Consider the following 27,849-nt stretch of genomic DNA (forward strand, 5'->3'; position numbering starts at 1 on the left):
GATTTTATATCTTTGGGCACATTCACAAGTGCTCAGTCAGAATTCTCCTATCTTGTTCAATAGGCCTTGTTCCCAAGGCAGCATGCTTAAGGAACCTTTTAGCTTCTAAAGTAGTGTTTTTAGAACTTATCCTCTTTAAGATATACTGCATACTGGCTGGGGAATTCTGGGAGTTGAAGTCCACTCAAAGTGGGCAAGTTTGAAAAACACTGTTCCAAAGAGTCACTGTCTCCTCCAGATATTTTGGAAAGGGGCTTCCCAATCCAAGCCCAGGGGTTAATGGAGCTGCTTTCCTTCAGAGCTGGTGAGCCCAGGGTTGCAAGATGCTGGCTGGGGAATTGTGGGGGTTGAAGTCCACGTGTCTTAAAGTCGCCAAGTTTGAGAAAGCTGGAGTAGGCGATAAGACGTCTTTGCCCCCAGCCTCCCATCAACCCACCTCTCAGCGGGCAAATGCAGCCACGGTTCTCCCCTTACCCCAGCTCTCTGCCGCTGAGTTGGACTACCGCTGCCATCATCCCCAGCTCCCGTCCCTCTGGCTGCCGAGCCCCCTGCTCCGGCCTCCAGCCCCCTCCCCATCCATCAGGACCCCCGTCCCATCATGCTCCTCCCGGTGGGGGCTGCAGAGATTACCTTTCGCCATGGTCGGCCCCCGGGGAGCCGGACGCGCCAAAGCGACCCCCTTTTCTCCTTTGACAGCCGGAGCAAAGAGGAGGGGAAGCGCCCCTCCTCACTCGAGGACCCCCCTCCCTGGAGAGCTGCCAAGACGCCTCTCGAGGGGGGAACCCCCCCACCCCGCCGCCCGGACTGCCACTCACGCCCCTCCGGGCTCCCGATTGGGCGGCGGGAACCAGCCTCCCGGGTGGCACTTGCAGCTTCGCGCCGCAGCTGCAAGAGGGAGCGTTTGAAATGAGTTTGCCGGGCGCTGATTGGGCGGCGCGGCGGCGAGCCGGCGCCTGATTGGAGGAGGCGGGACGCGGCGGTTCCTCCTCCTCCGGCCGGGAGGGAGCCACGTGGGTGGAAGCGGCGCCCGGCCGTTCCTCGCTTCCCGGGAGCGGCGGGTTGTGCGAGTCGGCCCTTCCCCCGACGCGCGTTGACGGCTTGGCGGAGGGGAACGTGGCCGCGGGCGCTGCAGGTTGCCTCGGCGCCGGGGCCTCTTGAACAGACGGCTCAGCCTTTGCGGCAGCCCGGAGGCTAAGTAGTAAATAAATAAAATAAACTGCGGCATCGTGGCGGGAGGGCGACGGGATGACGCGGCAAACGTGCAGCGTGGAAAGCTTCCCGCGGCCGCAGGATGTTGTAGCGCCCCGCGGGTGTTTCCGTTGCAAACTGGTTGCCTTTTCATTCGTCGTTGTTTATCATTAAAGCGGTTGTTAGTTTGCCACTGATAGCATTTTTTTTATCCTGAAAAGTAGGATGTCCACCATCGTAATAAACCAAACCTGTAATGCAGTAAGTGCATTAAATTAAATTAAATGCGCGTTGGGTCTTTCCTAAGAAGCTCCTTCTTGGAGAACTTGAGGTTATTTAATATTTACATTTAAAGAACAGTTGCAAGGAAAAGCTCCTTAAATAAAAGCTCCTTAAGCATGGCATCACGTTTTATGGTTTGTTTCAACACAAAGAGCAAAAAGTAATCCCCCCACGAAAGAGCACAGCGACGGCGCTTCGCTATCATAGCGGCGCAGCTTTCGCCGCGCCTGCGCAGTGCTCTTTCTCGAGGTCTTTTGACCTCCTCGCAATGATGCTTCGTCACCTTGTCATGGGACCTTCTCTCTCCCGTCATGCACCGGAACCTCTCGCGATCAGAGGGAGACGTGCGCGTTCTCATTGCGTGGCCACGTAGAGCGCCGCCATCTTGGGCAGACGGATCACGTGACTCCCAACCGTCGTCTCGACCTCCTCTTTGCCCCACCCCACAGGCAGAAAGAAAAAAAAAAGACGGGCCTAGATCAGCTCTCGAGCCTGAGGCGACCGCCATGGAACTGCTCCACCTGCGGGGGAACGAAGCGATAAGAGGATCCGACACGGGGCCTTGCCTTGATGAGGCGCTGGGGAACGTGCTCGCCTCCATCTTTTTTTTTTTTTCCCCTCGCCTCCTTTTCCCCTCCCCCTCTCCAGGAACGCCGCGACCAGGCTGAGCGCGCCACGTGACCCGGCCGGCGGGACCACCTGACCACATCGCGGGGGAGTGAGGAGCACACCAGGAGCGGCCCGGCGACGCGCCTGCGCACTCCGGCCCGCTTCCCCCGCCTTCCCCTGGAGAAAGCCCGCGATGGTCACGTGGGCTTGATTCGCCCGGCAACAGGAGGGAAGCGCGAACCCGCCGCGGAGGTCACGTGGGAGGACGTCAACGTCGCTGCGGCTGCCGCCGGCGCTGAACCCCTTCGCGCAGGCGCGCCGCCTCCCTTCCCCCTTTCTGCCCCCCGCCCGCGGGAGGGAGGGAGGCAGCGAGCGGAGGGCGAGCGGGCCAAGATGGCGGCGGCGAGTTAGAAAGCGGCGGGCGGCGCGACGGCTGCTGAGGCGACGGCCGCGGGGAGGAAGCGGCGGCGGTGGAGGAAGAAGAAGCGGCGGCGGAGGAGAACGGCGGCGAGGAGCCACCGGCGGAGCGTTCTCGACGGTGCCCTTCCGAGACGGCCAGTGAGTCCCCTGCCCGGCTTCGGGGTTGGAGCCGCCGCCGCCTCCTCAGGAGGGGAGCCCCACGGCCCGCCCTGACGGCTCCCCGCCTCTCGGCCTGGGGGGCTTCGCGGGCACCGAGGCGGCCGGGCTGCGGGCGAGGCGATGAGCGGCGAGGGAAGGGCCGGTCCCCGCTCGCCTCCCCCGGGAAGGGGCGCTTTGCCCGAGGCGGCGTCCCGTTAGGCCCCGGGCAGGGGAGGGGGCTCCTCCCGAGGCAGCGGGCTGAGGCGCCGTCGGGCCCCCCTCCCCCGTCCCGCTGCCCCTCCGCGCCAGGACCCCCGGGGTCCGAGTGGCGCTGCAGCATCCCCCGAGAAGCAGAGGCAGCCGTGCTGTGGAGCCCTGCCCGCCCGCCGTGGGGCGGGGGGGCTGAGGGGAGAGAGCCCCCCTCGCCGGGTCCGCGAGGCTGGGCCGCGTCGCCCGGGCGGTCCGCGGCCCCTGTCGGGAGGCGTTGCGCGCCCGCGGGGCGGCTCCCCCGCAGCCCCGGGAAACTTCGCGCTCTGCCCGCCGCCGTTGCGGGGGGACCTCCTCCTCCGAGCCTTTTTCTGCTGCCTGTTTCCAGGCGAGCTCGGCGGAAGGGCGCCTGGAGCGATCCCATCGCGGTGGGTGGGAACGCTGGAAAGAATGGACCCCCCCCTTTTTTTTTTAGAAAGAAGGGGAGGGGGCTGCCGTTGGTTCCTCCTGGCTGGCTGAGGAGAAATGACTATTGCGTCCAGCCCTTCCTTGTCTCTGGCCACCGGTGTTAATTCTTACTTAGCCCTGGAGCATCTGCTTGCTGCTCCTAAGATGATTCGTTTAGTTGATCTAGTGGGGCAAATGTGGGGTCTGAATGCTGCGTTGGATCCAGCCTTACCCGGAAGTTTATGTTCCACACACGTGGTCCCTGTCTGGAAGGCCAGGATCTGATGGCCTTTCTGGGAAGATTTGTAAGGTTTATTTTATTTTTGCTATATTCTGTTGCACAACACCAGAGTCTTCACATTTCTGTGAATCTGTTTGGGATTATTGTTGATTAGAGTTTACATCCTTGCAACTGCCAAAGGACTGTTGACAAGACTTCAGACTGGCAAACAGCATGTCTGTCTGGTTGATTCTAGACTCACTAAACTCTTTCTCCTGGCACAGGCTGTGTTGGTGTATAGGTTGCTACATAATTTTCCATCAGTCTCTTTTGGAAACTGATATGTCTCCTAAAGTAAAACAGATTCAGTTTGAAATGGTAGTTGTTCGGAAACTGAGTTCAGCTTAAAACCTGGATGAAGAATACCAGTGCAATCTTCAATAAAATGCCAGAACTTTCTGTTTTAATAATATGCATGTTTAATGAGTGCTCATTCATAACTCTTGAAAGTGTTGAATTTTCTTGGAACCTCTGAGGAAATTTACCCTGGCCTCTAGGTTAGCAAGACAGAGCAGTGTGAACTTTTGGTTGCGACGTGTCTTTGTGTTTGGTTTTTGTTTCGTACAACCCATTGAAAGGGAGTGTTCAAATCCACATGCTATAACAAGCTTGAAAATGAAACTTCAACAAGTTGGCAGAATCCTGGGGTTGTCATCCTAGGGTATGTGTACCACAGTGAGATCATCAAGGGAGCTTAACTGTAAATTGGAATGCATATATTGCTTTTTAGTAGTCCATATTATCCTGTTCTTTAATTATTGGAAACTAATGGGCCAAAGAACGAGGCTTCTTGTCTTCTTGAGTGACTCCAGAGAAGGGGCTAAATCTAATGTGAACAGTTTCAAAAAAGTAAAAAGAAATTGTGTCCCCAGTAGAGCATTATTTAGCTACAATGTTATGTGGTCAGCCTTATAGTAGCAATCACACAGTCTTGGTACTGTGAGCTCTTGAATGGGAGTCGGAAAGAAAGCATGCCTAGAAAAGAGCTAAAACAGAAGTTAAATGTTTTGGTGGGGTGGCTCGTGAAACTGATGCATGAGTGTTACAGGCAATCAAAGTCTGTGGTCCTCTTAGGTTAATGGATTACCTGTTACCAGTCTACAGCACTGTCAGACTCTGCTCCTGCCGGCTGTTCTACTCCAAAGATGAATGGGATATTTGAGGGGTGCCCTTTCCTAGTATTTTGGATTCATGGTTTATTTACAAAGAAGGTTGCTCTTCACTGGGCTGGGGAAACTGGAGGCCTAGCATCATGACTATAAATGTGCCTAACCATAAATAGGTTCCACCATGCTAACTGGAGTTTCCAACAGTCCAGTCCTCAATGTATTTCCTTGAAGTATCTCCAAGTGAACTAACAGGAGTTCTTATAAGGAGGCATTGCAGTAGAAGGGCAACTCACTTTGACATTGTTCAGTTTAGAGGAGCTAACTGCTCTTTGCAGAATGATTTAGAGAAGTGATTTTCATTTAGCCTCCTTAATGCAGTAATAACTTTCTGTCAGATGTTTCAGGTGTTTCTGAACTTGGTTGTGGAAGCTTTTAAGGGATCTTGTGCAGCTGAGAAGCAATACAGGGGTGCCATTTTTAGAAGTGAAGAGGTAGAAAAAATATGGCCTTTAGCAGAAGGAGCTGTTTTGATCTTATAATTTGCTTTGTTTCAGAGATGGTGGAACCGGGACAAGATCTTTTGCTTACAGCTTTAAGTGAAAGTGGAATTAGCCCAAATGACTTGTTCGATATCGATTCTCCAGATATGGGTCTCACAACTGCACCTCCAGCTATTCAGCAGGTTGGAAAGCTGTACAATTTTGTATATGTCACGGTCTTGTAGCATTTGAGTTACTTTTATTTCCCTGTAAAATAGGTTGTTGATACAGTTACATTATTAAACAAAGAGAAGCTGGATATTGTTTATTTTATCAGTGTTAACATAAAATACCATCACTGTAAACATTGTTACATGTACATTGTTATATACATTACCTGTAAATGGAAATGCTTAATTCCCAGATCTGATGGGACCTGTAAAATTGGTACTGACCTGCTGTGTGTCTGCCATACAGTAAAACTGCCTCACTTCTGTGGGATTAAGGAGCAAGGAATTAAGGCTAGATTTGTGATGTTCAGTGATGTCCAGCTCAGGGAAATAACTTTTTCAGATTATATGCTGCTGCCAAATTTAAAACATTGCATTGATTTTATATCACGTTAACCACCTTGCCAGCTTTCTCCTCTGTGAATGTAACATGTTGCATTGCTGTTCCTTTTGTCAGTTGCAAAGTAGAAGCCTTGGATGTGCTATCTGATGCATGCTTTTTTTGGGGAAAGTCTTCACTGGCCAAGGCAGACTGGCTTCTGAGTAAGGAATCCCAGAACCATGACTGAGTTCAGACAATACAAGAAGCCACGCCAAACATGCTGGCCAGCCCCTCCTTTGAGCTGTGAACTAGGGAATTATGGCCCCAGAGCACTTACTTAGCGGTTGTGTTTATAGAACTTGCTTAACTGGAGACAAAGGTCTAGCAGCTGTATTCACACAGGATTTACTTAATGTCAACCCTGGTTATGTTCTTTTGTTGCTCAGGGGGTTGTGCAGAACATCCAGTTTGTTTGCTTACTTTTTGTTGCAGTTTGTTGTTTGAATACAAAAACTGGTTTAACTCATTAGCCAGGTAAAGGATGCTGGGGGAATGCAACTCATGGCTGTAATCCAGACATGACCTGTACCCTGTTTGTTATGGGGAGACAGTTTAGTGCTTTTAGAAGCCCTCTGCAGAAGACAACTGGTAGGATCTTTCTTAGCTGTGTTACTGAGGGGGGGCAATGGCCATATATAGCAACAGGAAGGTTTAATGGCTTCTTGTGCCTGAATATATCTACTATTGCTCTGTTTAGCAGGGTATTCAACAGTGGCAAACTGCAATCCAGTGATCTGCACAGTTTGGTTAAATTGTCGTTACTCAGTTTTTGCACATAGTTTGCTATCAGCATAAGCTGTCAAATATAAGCATATAATTGTTTTGTGTATATATTACAGTATATACGCACAATTTTCTGTTAAATACATCTAGGGTAAAGACAGAAAATTAGCGTGTTGCATTAATTAAATGCTGATAACACCAGTCTAACACTACTGTTATTTCTCCTTTAGTCAGTATCTCTTAACGCATTAGAGCTGGGTTTGGAGTCAGAAGCGTCCGTAGCTGTTAAAGCAGAGCCCCAGGCTGCCTCTTCTCCCACAGTATTGAACATCAGAGTAAGGAAAATACATTTTTAATACTGAGTTACATTAAAGATTACAATTCATATCTCTTGAATTATACAAATAAAAATAGGGTCAGCGTGCAACCTTTTTGTTCCTTGAATAAACGAAAAGGTTTATGTTCACGGAAGAGTTCACAAAACAATCCCTTCTGTTAAAAAAAAAAAAACTTCAAAAATGTTTTGAGTCAGGTGATTCTTAGAAAAGGCTTCCAAACTGTTATACTGAGTCCGTAGAATAAGACCTTCCTGGTTCAGCTGGATCTCTTGGCTGCCTTTGATACTGTCCATCATGGCACCCTTCTGGACTGTCTCTGGAGGTTGGGGACTCTGTCTTGCAAAGATTCTCCTCCTCCTAGATAAGGCTTCTGCCAGTGAAAAGGAGGAGACAGTGGTTGAGCCTGCCATTTCCGTTTTGGAAGCTGGCAGGCCCTGCCAGACGGAACTGGTTCATAACTTGGGGCTTCTCCTGGTTCTCAGCTCAGCTTGAAGAGCAGGTGGCAGCTGTGGCAACTCCACCTGAGTCCACTTCTGGATCGGAAGGTCCTGCTCACGGTCATTCATGCCTCTCGGCTGGACTGTTGCTCTGTATGGGGCTGTTCACGATGACCACCTAGAAGCTGTAGCCGGTCCACAATGCTGCACTTCAAGTAGCTGAGGCGCTTCTTGGTTTACCCAGACAACCCCGCAGCTGCACTGGTCGCCCTTTGGCTTTCAGGTCCAATTTAAGGTGCTGGCAGTCACTGTTAAAGCCTATGTAATGCAGGATGGTCTTCTCCCGGTGGTGTCTGCTTGTCCAGCAGCATCTAGTGAATAGGACACCATTCAAACCCCATCCTGAAAGCATGTGATCAGAGAACCCAGGAGCGGGTGTTTTCCATTGCTGCCTCTCTCCTGTGGAACACCCTTCTACCCGAAGTCAGGTTAGCCTCGTCCTATTGGCATTTAGAACGCCTGCCCAGACTTGTCTGTTTTAGAAAGCCTTCATTAGTTGATCGTTTCTATCAGAAGGATGTTTCTCAGCATGATTGATGTGGCGCTGATGTTGCTACTAGGTTTGCGTTACGCTATTAGCATGTATTGTTTTAATCTTGTTTACTGTATCGGACTGTACGCCACTGAGTGTCACGTATGATTGAAGCAGCCTGTATGCCTCAGTTAAAAGGAAGAATGCCGGGCGGTTGTTTGTGGTGATCCTAAAACCACAAGGACGAGTCTCTCTGTTTCTTTAGCAACCGCCGTCCACCACGACCTTTGTCTTGAATCAAATAAACCAGCTCCCTACCTTGGGGACGACCATCGTAATGACAAAAACGACACCCGTGGCCAGCGCTAGGCAGACCATCACCGTAGCAAAAATTATACAAACCAGCACCACCACGCGGCCGTCGGTGACAGTGCCAGTGGCGCGGAACACCCTGACGACCACCGTGCCCAAGGACCAGATCCAGCTGAAAGATCTCCTTAAAAACAATAGTCTTAATGAACTGATGAAATTGAAGCCTCCTCCCAACATCGCTCCACCAGTTGCGACTGCGGCAAGTAAGTACCTTACGTAGTCGGTAATCTCCTGCTGAGTTTCCTTGGCATCGTCCAAGTCGCCGCGTTTGGGAAACGCTGAACTAGCAGGCGCTGAGCTGCCTGGCCGTGCCCACCCATGCTAGAAATCCTTTAGCCATGCAAGGGGACTGGACCCCATTCTTTTTTGTACAGGTTTTAAAGCTTGAAACAACAAAGCAAATTTGACAGCTCTGCTTCCTTACTGCGGCTGTTCTCTGACCCATGTAAAATCAGCCCATGCTCCTGTTGGGTGTCGCATGATTGTTAATAGCCAGCAGGGCTGCAACTGGGGTCTGTGTCACCCAGGGCAAATTTTTGGCACCCAGCATGGCACCTGGGGCAGCTGCCCCAGTTGCCTCCCCCCCAGTTGCAGCCCTGATAGCCAGTCAGGGTCATGAAGCCCATCAGGGTCATGAAACACGTTTAAGCATCTTTCCAAATTGACTCTTCCGTTTCCCTTAACTGAGATGGAAAGAAACCGTTCATTTGGAGAAAAATGGAGCGTATGTGGTCTTTTGTGAAGGGATGGGTTTTCCTCCCGTGTGAATATCTTCTGGGTTAAAAGCTCTGTCTTACCTGCAGTTATTTCAGTGAAATTCATGTAGCGTTTTCTCTGCATGAATTTGTACTGGCCCATCAAACTTCGGTCCATATTTAAAATACCATGGGAGGCTGGTTGTTTAAACGTAGCAGACCCTTCCCAGACTATTATAAGTGCTATCGCCAAGTTACTCGTTTAGGCAGAGAAAAAGAATGCTAAAAAGGCTAAATCTTAAAAATGTATTGAGGCCCCAAATGTTGACTTTTTTACAGAAATAATTGTTGTGTCCCCAAAGGTGGTAAACACCACCAAGCCAGGTAAGATTGTTTCCACTGTTAAAGCCGGGTGTGGAGTGTCCTTCCTTTAATCCCCATGTGGGAAATCCACTGTCATCTTCATCTGACTTTGGTGCTTTGACACTTCGCATCCACCTGGTAGCCTTAAATGTATGGTTGGTTTGAAGCTTATATGCACTGGGGTGTATTGGTGAATAAAAGTTTGTCTTTCATTTAAACTGGCTTGGAGAATAATTTTATTATATCATAGGCATTTATGCTAGTCATTTGGAACATTTTCCTTTCAGCTGACCTGAGTAATGGTGCTGTTAAAAAGGAGGCTGCGACTAAAGAAGTTACAAGGATATGGGTAAATGATCTAAAGATGAGAAGCTTCTCTCCTACCATGGTATGCACAGCCCTAAATTTACGTTTATATTGCTCTATTTATTTTTATTTGTTTAAAGAACTTATATGGCTGCTTATATAATGATCCTGTTGTAACCGAACCCTGTTCCTTAAAATCTGAAATCCTAGATTTTGATCGGTTTTACTGTTGCGTAGACTTACTGACTGTTTTTAATACTTGGTTTTTATGTATTTGATCACTGATACTGCAAGCTGTTTTAGAGACAAGCTGCAGCTTTGGGTGTTGCGTGTAGACCTGTCGTTTCTCAACAGCTTCCTGTCCAGCCTTTCTTAAATGTAGTATGATATGCAAACACATTTCAGATGGCCATTACTTTGCTTCAGAGCAAAGGAGTTTAGGTTTAAACTCAGGTAACTCGAACACACAAGACCTTTTGTGAGTATTACAAAATGTCTTCAGGCGGAAAGTAAGTCCAACCAGAAGGAGTGCCTTAAAGGTAACACCTCCAAATTCAGTAGGAAGGATGCCATGAGGTTCCATGTTCCACCGTTGCATGTGTCTGCTCAGTCTTGAACTTTGCTGTGTACGTGCAACACATGGCTGATCTTTCCTGCAGAAAGTGCCCGTCACAAAAGAGGAAGAAGAACCTGAGGAAGAGGATGAAGAAGAAATGGGTCATGCAGAGACATATGCCGAATATATGCCCATAAAGCGTATGTCTGGTTGTTCTTTATCAAAATTAAATAACTGAAGATACCACATTGAACTTTAGGATCTGTAAATTAGGCATTCTTTGCGTCTGCTCCTTTGAACTAGGTGTTGACTGTGGGATCTGTGTTAGTGTTTATGCCCACTTCTCTCCCTCTTCTTATTTGGAGTGGTCAGCCTTCCTAGCCTGGAGCATTTCAGGTGTTTTGGAGCACAGTGTGGGTAATTTCCCACCACTGTTTATGAAGGTTAGGGGAACTGCAGTCCCAAACACCGGAAGGCATCAGGCTTAGTTCTGGCCATGGCCCATGCTGGGAATTGTCTACCACCTGTGAAGGGGAGGAGGAGGGAAAGGTTTCCCTGGGGGTCGATAAGTCTCGTGCTGGAAGAGGCTAGAATTACGCGATTTCACAAAATGCTGGGCAGCAGAACTGGGTAAGACTATTTCCCGGAATATTTCTAGGCCTTACACCCTGCCTTTTCTCCCCACAGTGAAAATTGGCTTGCGCCATCCAGACCCAGTAGTAGAAACCAGTTCTCTCTCCAGCGTTGCCCCTCCTGAAGTATGGTACAAGTCTTCGATCCCTGAAGAAAGCGTTGACAGCGGCTGGCTGTCGGCCTTGCAGCTGGAAGCAATTACCTACGCAGCACAGGTACCTTTTTGCTGAAGGGTGGCTACAAGTCTGCGCCAGTCCAGAGACCAGACCAATTTGAGCTGGGTGCAAAAGCAGGCGGTGGTTCCCATCTCAGTCCAGATACTGTAACGGGTTTTCTGTAACTCCCCACAGCAACATGAGACATTCCTACCTAACGGAGACCGAGCCGGCTTTTTAATAGGTGATGGTGCCGGCGTAGGAAAAGGAAGGACCATCGCTGGAATCATCTATGAAAACTACCTCCTGGGTAGAAAAAGGGCAGTATGGTGAGTAGAGAAGGCACCGGTGTCCGTACGTCGTGGTTTTTCTTCATTTGGCTTTGTCTTCATGGGTCTGTTGCACCTGTTCTCTTCTAGGTTTAGTGTTTCAAATGATCTGAAATACGATGCAGAAAGGGATTTGAGAGATATTGGAGCAAGAAACATTTTGGTCCATTCATTAAACAAGGTGTGGAAATATTTTACTACGTACAGTTGAAGCAAAACCATTAGGTACACTTGTGTGAGGTGCATGCTAAATGAATGCTCTTGTTTCAGAATTCACACTGAAACCGACAGTTGATCCTTCTGTTGCTTTCTGTGTGGCTTACGCTATGCTAGAAAGTAGCATAACAGTCACTCGGTCCCAAATTATTTTTGAGATTAATCATTACCACAGGCACGTTGCATGTTTTCAGGGTTACAGTTGGGAGTGGGGAGGGTTCAAGCCCTCGGTTACTGAGACATGCCAGGATTGAACCATGCGGGATAGTAATAGATTCCTGAATTCTCCCATAAAAATGTGAAAACTTTAATGAATTAGGACTGTCTCTATTGGGACGTTCTGCAGGAGGAAGAGTCTTGCTAGAATTTGTCGTTACTGAATGCGTGACATTTGTAGCAGCCCTACTGAACGAGCCTGCTACCCCAATGAACTGTTCCTGGAAAACATGATCCTCCATAGTGATACATACGGCAGCCTTTCTCCATTTGGTGGAACTTGAACGTGGTGACAGAATGAAGGGCGTCGTAAGCAAAAATATCAGAGCAGAAACTACTCTGGGAGCCCATCAGCTTTCCCATTATTTGAGTTCCAAGTGCAAAATGTTCAGAAACCTTTTCATTTTAAGATACAGCTTTGAAGCTATTTGGAGTTTACGTAGGAGAGATAACGCATACAGGTTTGCAGTGGAATAGAATGTCTTTCATACTTTTCACCTTGTTTCTGTTTTAGTTCAAATATGGGAAAATCTCTTCCAAGCACAATGGAAGTGTGAAGAAGGGGGTCATCTTTGCCACCTATTCTTCGCTTATTGGGGAAAGCCAGTCTGGAGGGAAATACAAAACCAGACTCAAGCAGCTGCTTCATTGGTGTGGAGACGACTTTGACGGGGTGGTATCCTTTCCGTGTTCCAGCGTGGGGCGATAGCCTTACCTGTTAAATTAGCACCTTTTGAATGGTATCAGGGGTCCTTCCTTTATAAGATGCATTTTTAAATTCCAAGACTATCAAATGTTTGGAAGCAGATATTGCTTCCAGATAAAGTCGCAATGCTCTAGAACAGCGTTTCCCAACCAAAGAAGCTTTCAGATCTATGGACTTCAACTCCCAGAATTCTCCACAATGCCTATGCTGGCTGGGGAATGCTGGGTACTGAAGGTCACATATCAGGAAGTTGCCACAGTTGGGAAACTTTGCCAAGTTTTGTATCTAGCCTAGTTAATTCTTGGAAGGTTGCGCTGATCTCCAAGTTCCCATGTTTGGCTGGATTAGTTTGTAGAAAGTTTTAATTGTTACTGTTCCTTACTTACAGCTGAAAGATTTATTGTTCATCATTGGAAAGATAAACACATGACTCCAACTATTCGGTGGTCTGCGGAATTGACCAAAATACGTTAGCTATGAATGACTGTAATAGTTTATGGCTTTCATTCATTGAAATGTTTACCATGCAACTTTATGTGTGTACGCCAAATGTCTGTTTCTTAACCACGTCCTCAGATAGTGTTTGACGAGTGCCACAAGGCTAAAAACCTTTGTCCGGTTGGCTCTTCAAAACCAACGAAGACAGGACTGGCTGTTCTGGAACTGCAGAACAAGCTTCCCAAGGCCAGGGTTGTTTATGCTAGTGCCACAGGTAAGGACTGTTTTCGTCATTTGAAGAATGAACGGATTTCAGTGCAGTTTTCAAATGGGAAAAGCATGGGTAATTTCATTTTTGCTTTCAGGTGCATCAGAGCCCCGGAACATGGCGTATATGAACCGCCTCGGGATCTGGGGGGAAGGGACTCCGTTTAGGGAGTTCAGTGATTTTATTCAAGCTGTTGAAAGAAGGTAGGTTTCTGGATGTTGATCTCGGCCAGTGACGCCTAGACGCAGGCTTCAGGCTTCCTTGCAGCTTTTCTCCAAGTTCAAGCAGGTCCCTGTAAAAATAATTTCCATTTAAAAATTATCTTTTTTTTTTCATCTTCAGAGGTGTGGGTGCCATGGAAATAGTTGCTATGGATATGAAGCTAAGAGGAATGTACATAGCAAGGCAGCTGAGCTTCTCAGGGGTCACCTTCAAAATAGATGAAGTTCAGCTTTCTCAGCACTACGTTAAAATGTATAATAAGTCCGTGAAAATGGTAAGCATTTAAAATTGAGAAGTTTGCTGTTACGCTTTGAGAACGATTGTTAGGTTAACTCACTGCAATAGAAGCACCTGTGAATCTTTAACACTGTAAAGACTAGCAAGATTTGTGATAGCATGCAATCAACTCCATTACTCGTACTTGGTGTTTGGGATCCCCAGTCTCCAGATCTCTGCCAAAGCATTGATCAGATTTTCTGCAGACGTTTTATCCCACATCCCAGAGAGGCTAAGAAGTTAAGGAGTGCGGATTCTCATGTAGAATTTGTAGACGCCCGGAGTATCCAGCTACTAAGCATGAATAGCAAACCTGGAATACCTCCATTCCGAGGAATTCATCCCATGAATGCTAAGCAACTTTATTGCAGCAAGAAGTACATGCAGTCATGCTTAAGTCACATTGATGTTAGTGGAATACAACCTCATTTTCTGGGCTAAAACCTGAAGTTTTAATACCTTGTTTATAAAAGTGATTTCCCCGTTACTGCAAAAGGAATGGGTGCTCAAGCTGTTTGGGCACAGTTCAGCAAAGGTTCAGTATGTCACGGGTGCTCTTAAGGTAAATTAGAAAACTATCACCCAAAATTCAAGAACCAGCCTTTAAGAACTAGACTTTAAGAACCAGCGGTCTGTCTAGTCTAGCATCTCGTTCTCCTTCCATTTTCTGTTGGGTGATCATTTTATGTCGCCCACGTTCTGGGTGTGTAAGTATGAAAACTCTGCTTTCCTTTTTTAGTGGGTAAGTGCCAGGGAGAAATTCCAACAGGCAGCTGACCTCATCGATGCTGAGCAGCGCATGAAAAAGTCAATGTGGGGCCAGTTCTGGTCTGCCCACCAGAGATTTTTTAAATACCTCTGCATTGCGTCCAAAGTAAAAAGAGTGGTGCAGCTGGCCCGAGAAGAGATCAAGAATGGCAAGGTGCGTTGGGTCTTGACTTCAGACCAGGGCGGAAGTGCTGGAATGACTGGTCGTGAGAGACGCACGTGTCCTCTGCGTTTAGAAGTGCCTGTGTTTCCCCTCCCGCAGTGCGTGGTCATTGGGCTACAGTCCACGGGAGAAGCAAGGACCTTAGAAGCTCTGGAGGAAGGTGGCGGAGAACTGAATGACTTCGTTTCCACAGCAAAGTAAGCCTCCTGCCAGCCCTGCACTTTTGGGGAAAGCAGGCCGCTGCTGAAATTCTTCCAAAATTCAGAGTATCCCCATACAAATATTGGGCAGGGCACTTAAGATGAAGGTTGGCTTATTAGCTGTGCTGAGAGATTTGTCCAGGGCTGTGGTTTCCACTCTTAACCTCTAAAGCAGTGTTTTTCAAAGTATGCTGGCTGGGGAGCTCTGGGAGCTGAAGTCCACACCTATTAAAGCTGCCAAGGTTGAGAAACACTGCGCTAAACCAATGAATCGTATTTCCCCAGAAACACAGGCGTCCTATCACAGGGCAAGGGTGGGCCGGTTAGTCCTTGTGGGTGGTTTGTGCCACAGGCCCCGTCGTCCTTGCCACTGGCAGGGGTTGTGGCGCAGAACACCAGCTAAAGCTCCTGGGATGGCGTCACCTGCTGCTGTCGTTTTTCTCTCCTAACTTTACAGAGGGGTATTTCAGTCCCTCATTGAGAAACATTTCCCAGCTCCTGACCGGAAGAAGCTTTTCAGCTTGCTGGGAATCGACCTGTCCGTCCAGAGTAACAACAGCTCTCCTCGAGACAGTCCCTGCAAGGAGGATAAAGTGAAGAAGCGTAAAGGTAAGATTGGAGATGGCGACGACGAAGTCTTGGTGCTATTTTAAATAGGTGTGCTTTGCCCATTTAGAAAAGATATGTCCAAAAAGCGAGAGGAGGTGGCTGATCAAACTTAGTCTGCAAATTGAGAAGTATCACAGATGAATGGGGAGATTTGGCACTGGAAGCGGTTCTAACAATGCCCTGAGAAAACCCCTTATGGTATATCTGTTCCACATAAGAGCGTCTCCCAAAGGACCAGCCTTTTCACGATTGCCATTTCCAAAGAGGAGAACACTGAGCAGGTAGCGTGGGAGGTTGGAAATAAAGGACGCTGAAGCCACGGGGGGGGTTGCACGCGCTGGTGCAATTTCTGTCTTTGGTGGTGTCATCTGCACACTCTTGCTGCTTAATTCAGGTGCGGAGAGAGACTTGATTCTTGGCATTTTGTTTCTTGCTTAGAAAGCTTAAAAGCCCCGAGCTGCAGAAAGCATAGCATGCTTTGCAGCACTTTCGTGAATAAGTTAGGAGAATCTCTGCACTGTCCGTTTGTACAGCGTCTATTTTTGTTCACTTACGCAAGAACTAACTGGTAAGAATTCCTCCCCAAGGTAACACTTCTCAGTCAGAAGGTCACCGACTTTCCCTCTTTGCTAACAGACCCCAGAGAGTTGAGGTGCCCCTTTCTAAAGCCCCTTCCTTCTTTTTGTTCAATGGAAAAAAGGGGAAGAAATATCAAGAGAGATCAAGAAAGCCCGTAAAACGGGTGGCCTGGCCGGGAGCAGCTCGGATGAAAGCTTCAGTGAGTCAGAGGCCTCGGAGAACGAGGAGAGCGAGAACGAGAGTTCTCGATTCTTGAGCTCCGGAGACGACGACGACTTCAACCCGTTTAGGGATGAATCTAGTGAAGATGGTGAAGATGGTGAGATAATGGGGCTCTCGGGTATTTGCTGCTGTCGTCTTTTTTTTTTTTTTTTTTTTTTTTACCACTTTAGGTTGTGCGTGGTTTCAGCTTTCGGGGGAAAAACCGGTGAGGTTTGCTTGCCCACTGTCGTGTTTTCCTTTCTCTCAGATCCATGGCTAATTCGGAAAGAACACAAGAAAAATAAAGAGAAGAAGAAGAAGAAGAGCATAGACCCCGATTCTATTCAGAGTGCCTTATTAGCTTCCGGTCTTGGAGCCAAGCGACCGAGTTCTCTCTCCTCCGCAGCCGTCACCTCTTCTACCAACGTATCTGGTACGTTTGCGTCTGCTTCGGTTGGCAGAATGTTTCCGCCTGGCAAGGAAGCGGCAGTTTTAAAGTCCGTAAAAGGAAACCAGGAGGAGTCGGGCAGCCCTTTTTCCCACTCGCAAATATTATTAAAGGCTTACTCTTTCGTGAGCTTAACTCTTTCAGTAAAATTTGTTAGTCAGAAAAGGTGCTACAAAACCCCTCCTGAATTGGGATGCCATGGATTAACCCAGTTCTCCTTCTAAGACCCCGTAAAGACTCTCTCTTGGGTGTTTTTTGTTTTTTGGCAATTCACAGCATCCAGTAACACAAACACCAGCTACGTGACAAGTCAGGATGCTGTTGAAAGGGCCCAGCAGATGAAAAAAGAACTGCTTGATAAACTGGAGAAGCTATCAGAAGACCTTCCCCCTAATACACTGGATGAACTCATAGATGAACTGGGAGGTCCTGAGAATGTGGCTGAGGTAGGTGACTTGGACGATCGAGGAAGGAAGGTTTCTCTTTAGAGCTGTTGCAGGGAGGGAGCTCTAAGAATAGGGGCTCTGACACAAGAAGCCTGAAATTAAACATGGGCTGCTTGCCATTCTGGCGCAGAACTTTGGAAGGTTGACCCTGATGCTTGCACGAGCCAGGCAACTTGCAAACCGTATGTCCCTACCCCACCCCCATTTTTGAAGCCCCCAACAAAAGCAGTTTTTTTTTTTCAGTGGTTTCTCCGGGTGTTATGGGTGGGGGCCTGCTATTCAGAGAAGTTCAGCAAGCAGCTCTTCCTATGCAAGGTATTATTTTGGTGTCCCTCAAACAGCTCTTTCGTTCCTGGCCAATGGTTGTGTTTCTCTCCCCCCATCCCATGTTCCCACCTCCATGGAGGTGCACCGTCCAGTGGTATCAAATCACAGCAGCCCTTGAGAGGGAAAGAGGAATCACTTAGGGCTGGTGAATGGTATATACCCAGTAAGCTTGTTCTCAGAATAGCCCTCGACAAATACCTGACAGGGCTTCAGAATATTTCACAGGGCCTAAAAGCTTTATGTAGCTTGCTGAAATGAGTTGCTGTTCCGAAGATGACAGGTCGCAAAGGAAGAGTCGTGAGTAATGACGATGGCAGCATTTCGTACGAGTCAAGATCTGAGCTTGATGTTCCAGTTGAAATCCTAAATATTACCGAGAAGCAACGGTTCATGGATGGAGATAAGGTACCCACTTCCGTTCCTCTTGCTCTCCTCCGTGTCCAAGCCAGTGTTTGGCTGGCTGGGGAATTTTGGGAGTTGAAGTCCGCCCATCTCAAAGTTCCCAAGGGTGAGAAACATGGCCTAAACATTTACATTTCCAACGTATTAAAAAGTAGTAGGTACTCTCAACCGTACGTTTCTTCTAAAACTGGAATACGTAAGTATAACCAAGTTCTTTTCCTTTTTCTTTTTTTTTTTCAAAAGTTAAAGCTGCCCATGTAGTTGTGCAATAATTCTTGCTCAGAATTTTTTTGTGTCAGACGGACACGATTTGGCAAGGATGTTTGGCTTGTACTTTTGCGAGAAAAGGGTGATGGATGCAAGCTGTTGACCTTAGGAGCATCCTTTGCTGTGGCTGTCTCCTCCTCATTAGAAAAGGGGATACTGATAAAATATTTGCAGGAGAGGTTTCTTAGGTTATCTGAAAAACCACCTAACTTGCTAAAGGAAAGGTGAGGTGGCATCATTCTCCCCTTACTTAAGTGTCATTTCACTTTATATCTCCGCGACAAAGATCCAGAGTTTGCATTTATACATCTTAGTTTCTTTTCTCCCCCCCCACCCCCACCTTCTGTCATGCAGAACATTGCCATAATCTCTGAAGCAGCCAGCTCAGGAATATCTCTGCAAGCGGATCGAAGAGCCAAGAACCAGAGAAGGCGGGTGCATATGACCCTGGAGTTGCCCTGGAGTGCAGATCGGGCAATTCAGCAGTTTGGTGAGTACCTTGAGTGGCGGTGAAGCAGAATGGTTCCTGAGGACTCCCTTGCAAGGCCTTCAAGTTGCTAGCGTCTCTGTAGGCTTTCAAATTGAAAGGTGCCTTGATAAACAAACCCTTCTGCCCCGCATCAAACATTAATAAAATTTAATTTGGGGGCAAGGTGATAAAACAGACTTTTCCAGATTTACTTACATTGCCAACTTGCTATACACAATTCTGCATGTATCACAAAAGTGGTTTGTTGGTTGATTAAGGATCCAGCGTTAAGTTCATGTAAAAGACAGTAAAAGTTTCCACCTTGAAATGTGTACAAGTTGAATGTTTCTATAATCCAGTGAGCTTTATTCAGAAGGAGCTTCCAGATACTGTCACAACAGAAAGAAAAGATAATGTGGGTTGGGGTAGGGGGGTTGGAAAACCCCTGAATTTTTTTTCCCCGTTTGTATGGTTTTTCTTTTTTCGTTTTATTGCTCTAGCTTTTTTGGAATGTAAAGTGCCCAGAGTTGTTGGGAGTCAGGCTCTCTATGTAAATCTGTTTAAATAAAGTAAGGTGCGTTCCCATCACACACGAGAGTTGGGGGTGATGCTGTTGACACGAGCAAACAAAAGGTGCCTTTTTCTTCATCTCCAGGGCGAACTCACCGGTCCAACCAAGTGACTGCCCCAGAGTATGTCTTCCTGATTTCTGAATTGGCAGGAGAACAGAGATTTGCATCGATCGTTGCCAAACGGCTGGAGAGCTTGGTAAGACATGTGCTGTGAGTTGCTCCAGGTGGATAATTAATTATATGGGACCAGATTTTGACAAAGGTTTGGGAACTGGTTGTACAGGTAGTCCTTGATATACAACTGCAATTGGGACTGGAACTTCGGTCACTAAGTGATGTCATTAAGTGAGGCATCATGTGACTGCGCCAGATTTTACGACCTTTTTGCCATGGTCGTTAAGCGAATCCGGCTTCCCCCATTCATTTTGTTTGTCAGAAGCCAGCTAGGAAGGTCGCAAATGGCGGTCATGTGACCCCAGGATGCTGCAACCTTTGTGAATACATGCTGGTTGCCAAGTGCCTGAATTTTGAACATGTGACTGCAGGGATGCTGCAACAGTCGTAAGTGTGAGGACTGGCTGTGAGTCACTTTTTTCCAGTGCCAACGTAACTTTGGTCGCTAAATGAATGGTTTTAAGTCGAGAACTACCTGTATTTAATTGGAGGGCAAAGCAGGAAACCAAGATTTCTGTGGTCTCTGTAGAACAGACAGCCTTAGCTTTAGACGTGTAGCCTTCTTTGGTTGGGGGGCATCCAGAGCACAGCCTGCTCTGTGCCTTGCCTTTGAGGAAGCAGGAATGATCACAGCCAGAAGTTCTTGCTGGATTTGTCAGCGATGTCAATTTTTTCTTTGGTAGTTTTTTTTAATGTCATAGAGGTAATCACTGTTAAAAGGGCAGGAAATTTGTGTATCTTGGTTATAAGTGAGCTTTTTTTTATATACAGGGTGCTCTAACTCACGGTGACCGAAGAGCAACAGAAACTAGAGACTTGAGTAGGTTCAACTTTGACAACAAGGTGAAAATTGTTTCCTACTCCAATTCTGTACCATTTTTACTTGTTTTTCTTTTCCTTTCTCATTCAAAATAACGTGATACACATCCATGTATATACTTGTACACATATTCATGTTTCATTCCATAAATATACTTTGAGTTATGTATAAAAACGGTGGGATAATATAATAATATAGATGCATACAAATACACTCTTTATAAAACTGGTCAGATTCTGTATCTGAGGGACAACGGTGACTCTTTTCTCTCTCCTCCTAAATTAGTATGGTCGAAATGCATTGGAAATAGTCATGAAGTCCATTGTGAATTTGGATTCCCCTTTAGTGTCTCCGCCAGCTGACTATCCAGGAGAGTTTTTCAAAGGTATGTTTTGTTTTGTTTTGTTTTGTTTTGTTTTGTTTTGTTTTGTTTTGTTTTGTTTTGTTTTGTTTTGTTTTGTTTTGTTTTGTTTTGTTTTTAATAATTGGAATAGAACTTAGAGAAAGCCATCTTGAACTGAGATTGAATTGCTTGATTATGCATACCCTCCAAAAGTGCAGCTGAGTTCCCTTAATAGTTTCTGCGATGACTGTTGAATCTGTCTTCAGCTAAACCAACCAAACTCTCATTTCTGATCATGGCATTCCAGTCATTTAAGGATCTGACATTTGGGTGGAAGATCTCGCCATCTCTTTGTGCTGCTGTATTTCTTTTAGAAACTTTGCAAGAGATCACAATGTTCTAATTTGGGGTTGCGGTTTCTAAACCTGTAGATGCTACTTCTACCATTGTTTCTCAACCTTGGCCACTTGAAGATGGGTGGACTTCAACTCCCAGAATTCCCCACTGGGAGAATTGTGGGAGCACTGCTGGCTGGGGAATTCTGGGAGTTGAAGTCCACCCATCTTCAAGTGGCCAAGGTTGAGAAACACTGATATATACCTTGTAGAGCTGAAAATCTCTCCCTTTTTCTTCTAGATGTTAGACAAGGTTTAATAGGTGTCGGCCTAATCAATGTCGAAGACCGGTCTGGGATTCTTACGCTCGACAAAGGTATTTCTTTTATCCTGTGTGCGGTTTCTTTCAGGGAGGACTTACATAGTGCCATGTGACTTGGCTTCGGGGTTATTTTTCTCTTGTTCAGCATGGGGGCAGGAACCCTGCCTGTTTCCTCACTAATGTCACTTCGTCCCACTTCCTTTTAGATTATAACAATATTGGGAAATTCCTGAACCGAATCCTGGGCATGGAAGTACACCAGCAGAACTCTGTATTCCAGTATTTCTCAGACACGCTCAATGCCGTAATACAGAACGCTAAAAAGAACGGAAGATACGACATGGGCATCTTAGGTAAGGGAAGGCGTTTCCACAGTGGGCAGTATCCGGTCCCTTTCTCTTTTGCCACCTACATCCGAAACAAGGCAAGGCTTTGTTTCCGTTTGAAGCTGCTACCAAACCAAGGAGCTGAGGTGCTTCAGAACCACTTTTTGAGTGTTGCCTCCTTGGAGTTTTCTGCCTTCCTGACCTTTTCTCTAGCAGCCACTGGCCTTTGTTATGCGTTGCCCTAGACCAGCCTTTTTCTACCTTTTGACCCCGGAGGAACCCTTGAAATATTTTCCAGGCCTCGGGGAACCCCTGCCTATTCAGGCTCAAATATAGGCCAGACATTACAAAATTATTACATTCATTTCATGGGTAGGCCTGTCTATATGCATTCACAGTGATCTTAAACTGAAAATAAAGAATAAAGCTGACCTCTTGAATGTGAAGTTCCTGGAATTTGAAATAATTTTTTAAATAAATCGTGATCATATTTCACCTTAGGCATGAAAGCCAGCTGGGTGACCTTGGGCCAGTCACTCTATCAGCCAAACTCACCTCACAGGGTGGTGGTTGTGGGGAAAATAGGAGGAGGAAGGAGTATTAGGCATGTTCGCCGCCTTGAGTTATTTATAAAAATAATAAAGGTGGGATAGAAAACATATAAATAAATCATCCAGGGGACCCTTAGTGACCTTTCGCAGAACGCTAGGGTGCCATGGAACCGTGGCTGAGCAACCCTAAACTGTTCAATAAACCACTTACAACAGAACTATGTCTAATCATTTCAAGCTTTTATCCTGTAATTCCTGTGTTCATTTTTATGCCTGATACGACCGATAGACAGACAGACAGGATACTGATCTCTTTCTTTCCTGTGACTTTTTCCCCCTAAGATCTGGGTTCAGGAGATGAAAAAGTGAGGAAAGCAGATGCTAAAAAGTTTCTAACGCCAGGCTACTCTACCTCTGGACATGTTGAACTGTACACTGTAAGTGACCGGGATGGGCAGCTAGCTTGGGGGGAGCTGCTGAAATGCGTCACCGGCCGCCTTTAATTGCAAGAACCGGGTGCCCAAAGGGTGCAGTGATGCATTGTTTCGGCTTTGATCTGTGTTCTAGATAAGCGTGGAGAGAGGGATGTCTTGGGAGGAAGCAACCAAGATTTGGACGGAGCAGCGTGGACCAGATGATGGGTTTTATTTATCGCTCCAGGTGAGTCTCTGCTCTGAATGTCTGGCTTGACATCTCCGCGGGGCAGAACTATGTTACTCAGAATCTTATTGCCGAAAATGGGGATTTGGCTAAGCCCTCCTTGGTGGGTGTGGCTAAAGCAAGGGGGATCAGGGAATGCCCCACCAGCTCCACTTGCCATTGAAATTCAGTAAAATCCTTAGCTGTGGAGTCAGTGAGATTCCATGGACTGCTAAAAGGGTGAGTTCAATGGCTACTTTAAGCTTCGGCTGACGTGCAAAAAAGATTTCTCTCCAGACCAGCATCCCATCATGCACATTGTTCTGAAACTCTGGGAAGCACACCTTGGTAGCGTTGGCATCGTTCACCCGCCCTTACTCCTTAGCAACTGGTTTTTGGAACCCTACTGGGTGTAATTCAGTGTTACTCATGAAATTGCTTCATCCCCTTTTCAAGACATTTGAGGTAGCCATCGTAACAACGCATGACAATGGAATCCAAAGCAAAATTAGCTGCCGCGTGGGGGGAAAAAGTTTTTCCTTTTTCCTTCTTGGTTTTCCTCTATCCTCTCGCATTAGTCTGTCTTCCAAACTAAAAAGCCCCCAACCTTATCTCACAGCAAAACTGCTCCAAATTCCCATCTCTGTGGGTTGCCTTTTCTAGCCGTATTTCAGCAGCAGTTGCTTAAGCAAACTGCCACACAGACCACGGATGAACTTTTTGTACAGAGGTGTGGCGATATTGAGTCCAGGTTTATTAAATGAGTAGCTGTTTACCAGTGAATGCGTTCATTCTCAACAGTGTCTTCTGGGACCGTTTGTTGTCTTCTATTTTCATTTCTTTCCCCGCCTTTTCTTTACCAGATACGAAACAGTAAGAAAACTGCTATCCTTGTGAAGGAGGTGAATCCCAAAAAGAAGCTTTTCCTGGTCTATAGGCCAAATACCGGAAAACAACTGAAACTGGAAACCTACGCGGAAATAAGGAAAAAGTATAAAAAAGTGGGTTATCATTATAAAATTACGTTTTCCATCATACGTACCTGTAACTGTTTTGCTTGACTGCAGATCTAATTTGCCCAGACTGGCGAACCCAAGCAAGGGTGGCTGTTCACCTGGTTCAGCTCCCGCACAAAACCCTAGACCATGGGTCAGCATTGCATCTGAATGGGCTTGCTGCCAGATCTGACTATTAATAACTCTGCTATGCATAATTCCAGGTATCCTCTGATGATGCTGTGACTCACTGGCTCGAGCAGTACACCTCATCCGCAGACACATGCACCCATGCTTACTGGTAAGCCTTGGGGGGCCTTCAGAACAGTGGGGCTGCTGCAGAAACCGCCTTCACCAGGACTTCCCACCCTAACTAAAATATGCAGGTGGAAGGAGTAACTTTATGACCCTTGTTTTCTCCTCATTTGATCTGAGGACTTACACGTTCCTGAACTTCATCATTTTGTCATTGGTTTTATAGAATTTTTAATGTGATCTTTGAAAGGATACTCCAAAGTGAGACATAATTATGTTTGGGGAAACAATCCTTGAATATTCTGTACTGATTTTTGGCTTGTGCTTCAGAAAAAGGAGTTTGAGCGTTCAGACCTTCCCTTCCTCTTTCAGGAGAGGCAACTGCAAGAAGGCGGGTCTGGGCCTTGTTTGCGAAGTCGGCTTGCGCTGCCGGACTTACTACGTCCTCTGTGGCTCGGTCCTGAGCGTTTGGACAAAGGTGGAAGGGGTTCTGGCCTCAGTTAGTGGCACAAACGTCAAAATGCAGATCGTTCGCTTGCGGACCGAGGATGGCCAGAGAATTGTAGGCAAGTACGGTGGTTAAGTTTTGGTCCCTGGAGGCATTATCTCTCCACAAGCATTTCCATTCTCCCAGACCAGGATTCTCGTGTCTTCACAAGCATTTACGTACGCTTCATGGGCCCTCCCAATCTTAACCATCTCCCTGCGTTGTCTGTGTCCCAAGGCTGTGTGTTTGAACCTGAAGCCCCCTGCTGCCCCCAAGTGGGGAATGGTGGAACCCCTTGAGCCAAGCCCAGAGGAACTTTTCTGTTCAGCCTCTGGAAATTAGGTGGAAGCAAGCAAGAGGATGAACGACAGAAGTGCATTTGGGGTGGCCAAGTCCTGATTTGTTTATTTTTTTCTTCAAAGAAGCTAAAACAGTGTTTTTCAAGCTCGGCAACTGTAAGAGCTGTGGACTTCAGCTCCCAGAATTCCCCAGCCAGCATGCCAGCCGGGGAATTCTGGGAGCTGAGGTCCACACCTCTTAATGACAAACACTGTGCTAGAGGGCTAATCTAAGACCCTGAGCAGAAGACCCTAAATTATGGAAAGCTGACTGAGGGTGGTGGCTGAACTAACAAGTTAGTGGGTTCAGAAGCAAGGCAGAGTCGTCAGTTGTTGCAGCTCCTCGATGCCAGTGACGTGACCAGCCCCTTACCACGTTGCAGGCTTGATCATTCCAGCGAATTGTGTGTCACCCCTCGTCAACCTCCTGTCGACCTCCGATCAGTCGCAGCAACTGGCAGTGCAGCAGCAACAGATATGGCAGCAGCATCATCCGCAGAGCATCGCCAGCTTCAACAGCGCATGAGAAAGACCTTTGGTATTTGGTTCCACCACCCTTGCGTCGCTCTCTTTTTTTTTTTTTCTTCTTTGTGCCCCTTTCCCCCCCCCCCACTTTTTTTTTTATTATCAGGGACGGATTCCAAAGAATTAACTTTCAGTTCCATCATGCTGTCTTAGAACTCTGCAGAAGGGAAGAGGCAAATGAAGAGTGGTCAGACTGAAAGCCCGGCCTTGCTTTACAGCAGTCCACTTTTTTTTTTTCCTTTTAAATTTCTCCGGGGTTTCGTTGCCCCACTTTCGACACATTGGCTCCCCCCTCCTACGTAGGTGGTCATGGTCTGTGCGGAAGAGGCTTGAAGATTCCCGATCAAGCTGTCCGTTCACCGGGTCTTCCGGTGCTCAGGGTTGAAGGCAGTTCATCAGGGCCATGCTGCAGGAGAGGTCCTCGGATGCACATCTGGAGTTCCTACATAGAGACTGTATATATATGTATGTGTAAATAAATATATATATATATATATATATATATATATATAAAAAAAATATTGGCAGCGGAGATCTCAAACTATTAAAAGAGTACGTTTTATTTAAAGAAGCAGCGTGAAAACCTAGACATTCGTACCCTGCGTTTAAGATTGTGCCATCTTTGGGCTGTGCATGTCCCTGGATGCGTCGCCAGCAGGATCGCCGGCACGAGAGGTCGGCGGGGGCGAAAGAAAGGGACCGTCTCGATGCAGCTGCGAGGATTTCATTTCGGTTTTTTTTTCCTCCTCCTCCTTCAAATGGTGTCTGCCCAGTGATTGTATTTTCTGGATTTCTCCTAGAGGTTATATATTTGAATCTTCCATGGATTTCCCACCCCCCTTTCCTTTCTCCTTTTTTGGGTATGTGCGTATGTGTGCGTGTTCAATGAAACCATCTTAATTTTTTAAAGAAGTTCCTTTAAAAAAAAAAAAAAAAGATTAATGGTGTTCCTAATGCAAGAATGGCTTTGAAAAAGGCCTTATTTTTCCCCTTCTCTCTCCAAAGTTTCCTTTATTTTCAGGAAACTAAAGTGCAAATTTACTTCCATTTCCCATTGCAACCCTTTTTTTACAATTTCTTTTTGTTGGTTTTTTGTTCTTGTTAATCAATACTTTACTTGAGCTGTAGACTAGATATGGGGGGGCAGCCCAACACGAGGGTCCCGGCTTTTGCGCTGGGTGGTTGGTTTTCGCTCTCTTTTTTTCTGTTGCCCCATAACTTAAATATTTCCTGTTTTACGTTTGTAAGACATTGTAGAGTTTATCCTGGAACTGTTTAAAACTGTATCTGTACAAAATGTGAATAGTCACTTATCTAAGAATATGGGTAAGTTTTTGTTTTGCCTATAATAGTAGATGTTTATAAGAAAGTGAAGGACAATGTTTGTCATATTTCTTGCTTGCACAGGTTGCACTATTGAAAATTTGAGATTGTATAAAACCTGTCCACCGCCCCGCAAGGCGTCAAGATCTTGCGGGGGTCCAATTAAAAGAAACAGAACGAAAAACTGCTGTTCTAACCAGCTTGGAGTCCTGTGTTTGGTTGATGGTGACCCTGTGGGATCAGCGTGGTCTATGAATGGGCAAGGTGCTTTGCCGGGCGAGGCCTCCGCGAGCCCAGAGCACTCCTCCTCTTCCTCTGAGGAGGTTCCCTGCTGAGACGCCGCACGATACCCCTCCTGCCTTTTCCCCTCCCCGATCTGCCTCGGCTGCGACGCCATCATCCCGCCACTTTGACTGCAGCAGACTTGCCCACCATGCAGAGATGCCCCCGTTGGCTCCACCGCTGTTCCTTTCTGCGCTGCTTGCCTTTTGACCGTTGGGAGCGATGCTCAGGATCAGTTAAGTTCCTCATACCAAAAGGGGAGCATTTGGGTTGACAGTGACTCGCGCATAAGGGGAACCTAAGCCTTGTTCAGCTGTGAGTGAATTAATTTGCTCAGTTTTTAATGCAGAAAGCCTTAGCTTACTTTACTTTTATTTATATGCAGCCCTTTGACAGATGCCCGGGGCGGCTTATGAAAAGCTTAACGTTACAATAAAAAGAAAAGAAAAAGAAATGACATGGTCAACGAAATTGTGTGGCTTTTTCCCTTCAGTGTCCTCCGTCCTCCTAAAGGGCTAGCGCAGTTTCTCCCAGCACGAACTCGCCCCCAACTTTTTGTTACCACGAGATCCTGATTAAATGTTGCAGCACGAAGGCTACTGTTAACAATGTCCCTTTCCGTGTTCCAAATTAACCTTGGCCTGGTGGCTGCAGGCAAAGGCGAAATCTGCAATTCAAGCATTACGGGGGCTTTGATGTCAGTACGGCAGGTCCCCGGTTTAAGACCAAGCTCCGTTCCTACGTCTGTCCTTAAGACAAATTTGTATGTAAGTCGGGACAGTTATTTAGCATCAGTTAGTGAAAGGTTCGCCTTAGTGTATGGTATACATTTTACCTTTCTGTGCGTATAAAACACTAAAGAAACACTTCAAATACACCAAAACATCTTAAACATCATAATACACCAAGTAGTACTGTGCGTTTGACCCAAAACATATTTCACTCAAACTTTTAATATAATAGTCTTTAGGGCAGTCCGTTCTTAACTAGGAGTCGTCCATAAACCGGGACGTTCTTAAACCGGGGACAAAGTTCAGAAGGCAGCGTCACCTTCACCCTAAGTAAGTGTTTCTCAACCTTGGCGACTTTGAGTTGTGTGGACTTCAACTCTGGAACAGTTGCCATGAAGCA

The 27,849-nt window shown here is 46.8% G+C and overlaps 1 protein-coding gene across 1 annotated transcript; it reads left to right on the plus strand.

Annotated features, from left to right (window-relative positions):
• Positions 1 to 1,856: 1,856 nt before the first annotated feature.
• SBNO1 (strawberry notch homolog 1) lies at positions 1,857 to 26,635 on the plus strand. Its single transcript, XM_063315813.1, has 32 exons — positions 1,857 to 2,641; positions 5,237 to 5,362; positions 6,725 to 6,829; positions 8,067 to 8,376; positions 9,519 to 9,619; positions 10,197 to 10,293; positions 10,781 to 10,941; positions 11,077 to 11,210; positions 11,301 to 11,391; positions 12,157 to 12,318; positions 12,925 to 13,060; positions 13,152 to 13,257; positions 13,397 to 13,550; positions 14,292 to 14,474; positions 14,583 to 14,680; positions 15,141 to 15,292; positions 15,993 to 16,190; positions 16,341 to 16,505; positions 16,797 to 16,966; positions 17,567 to 17,698; positions 18,317 to 18,452; positions 19,087 to 19,199; positions 19,949 to 20,020; positions 20,283 to 20,382; positions 20,977 to 21,051; positions 21,204 to 21,350; positions 22,217 to 22,311; positions 22,442 to 22,534; positions 23,377 to 23,514; positions 23,733 to 23,809; positions 24,136 to 24,329; positions 24,972 to 26,635. The coding sequence occupies exons 2-32, from the start codon at positions 5,237 to 5,239 to the stop codon at positions 25,112 to 25,114; spliced, it is 4,164 nt and encodes a 1,387-aa protein (XP_063171883.1). The 5' UTR covers positions 1,857 to 2,641; the 3' UTR covers positions 25,115 to 26,635.
• The last annotated feature ends 1,214 nt before the right edge of the window (positions 26,636 to 27,849 follow it).

The sequence above is a fragment of the Candoia aspera genome, chromosome 15 (genome assembly GCF_035149785.1).
Source record: "Candoia aspera isolate rCanAsp1 chromosome 15, rCanAsp1.hap2, whole genome shotgun sequence".
Classification (NCBI taxonomy): Eukaryota; Metazoa; Chordata; class Lepidosauria; order Squamata; family Boidae; genus Candoia; species Candoia aspera.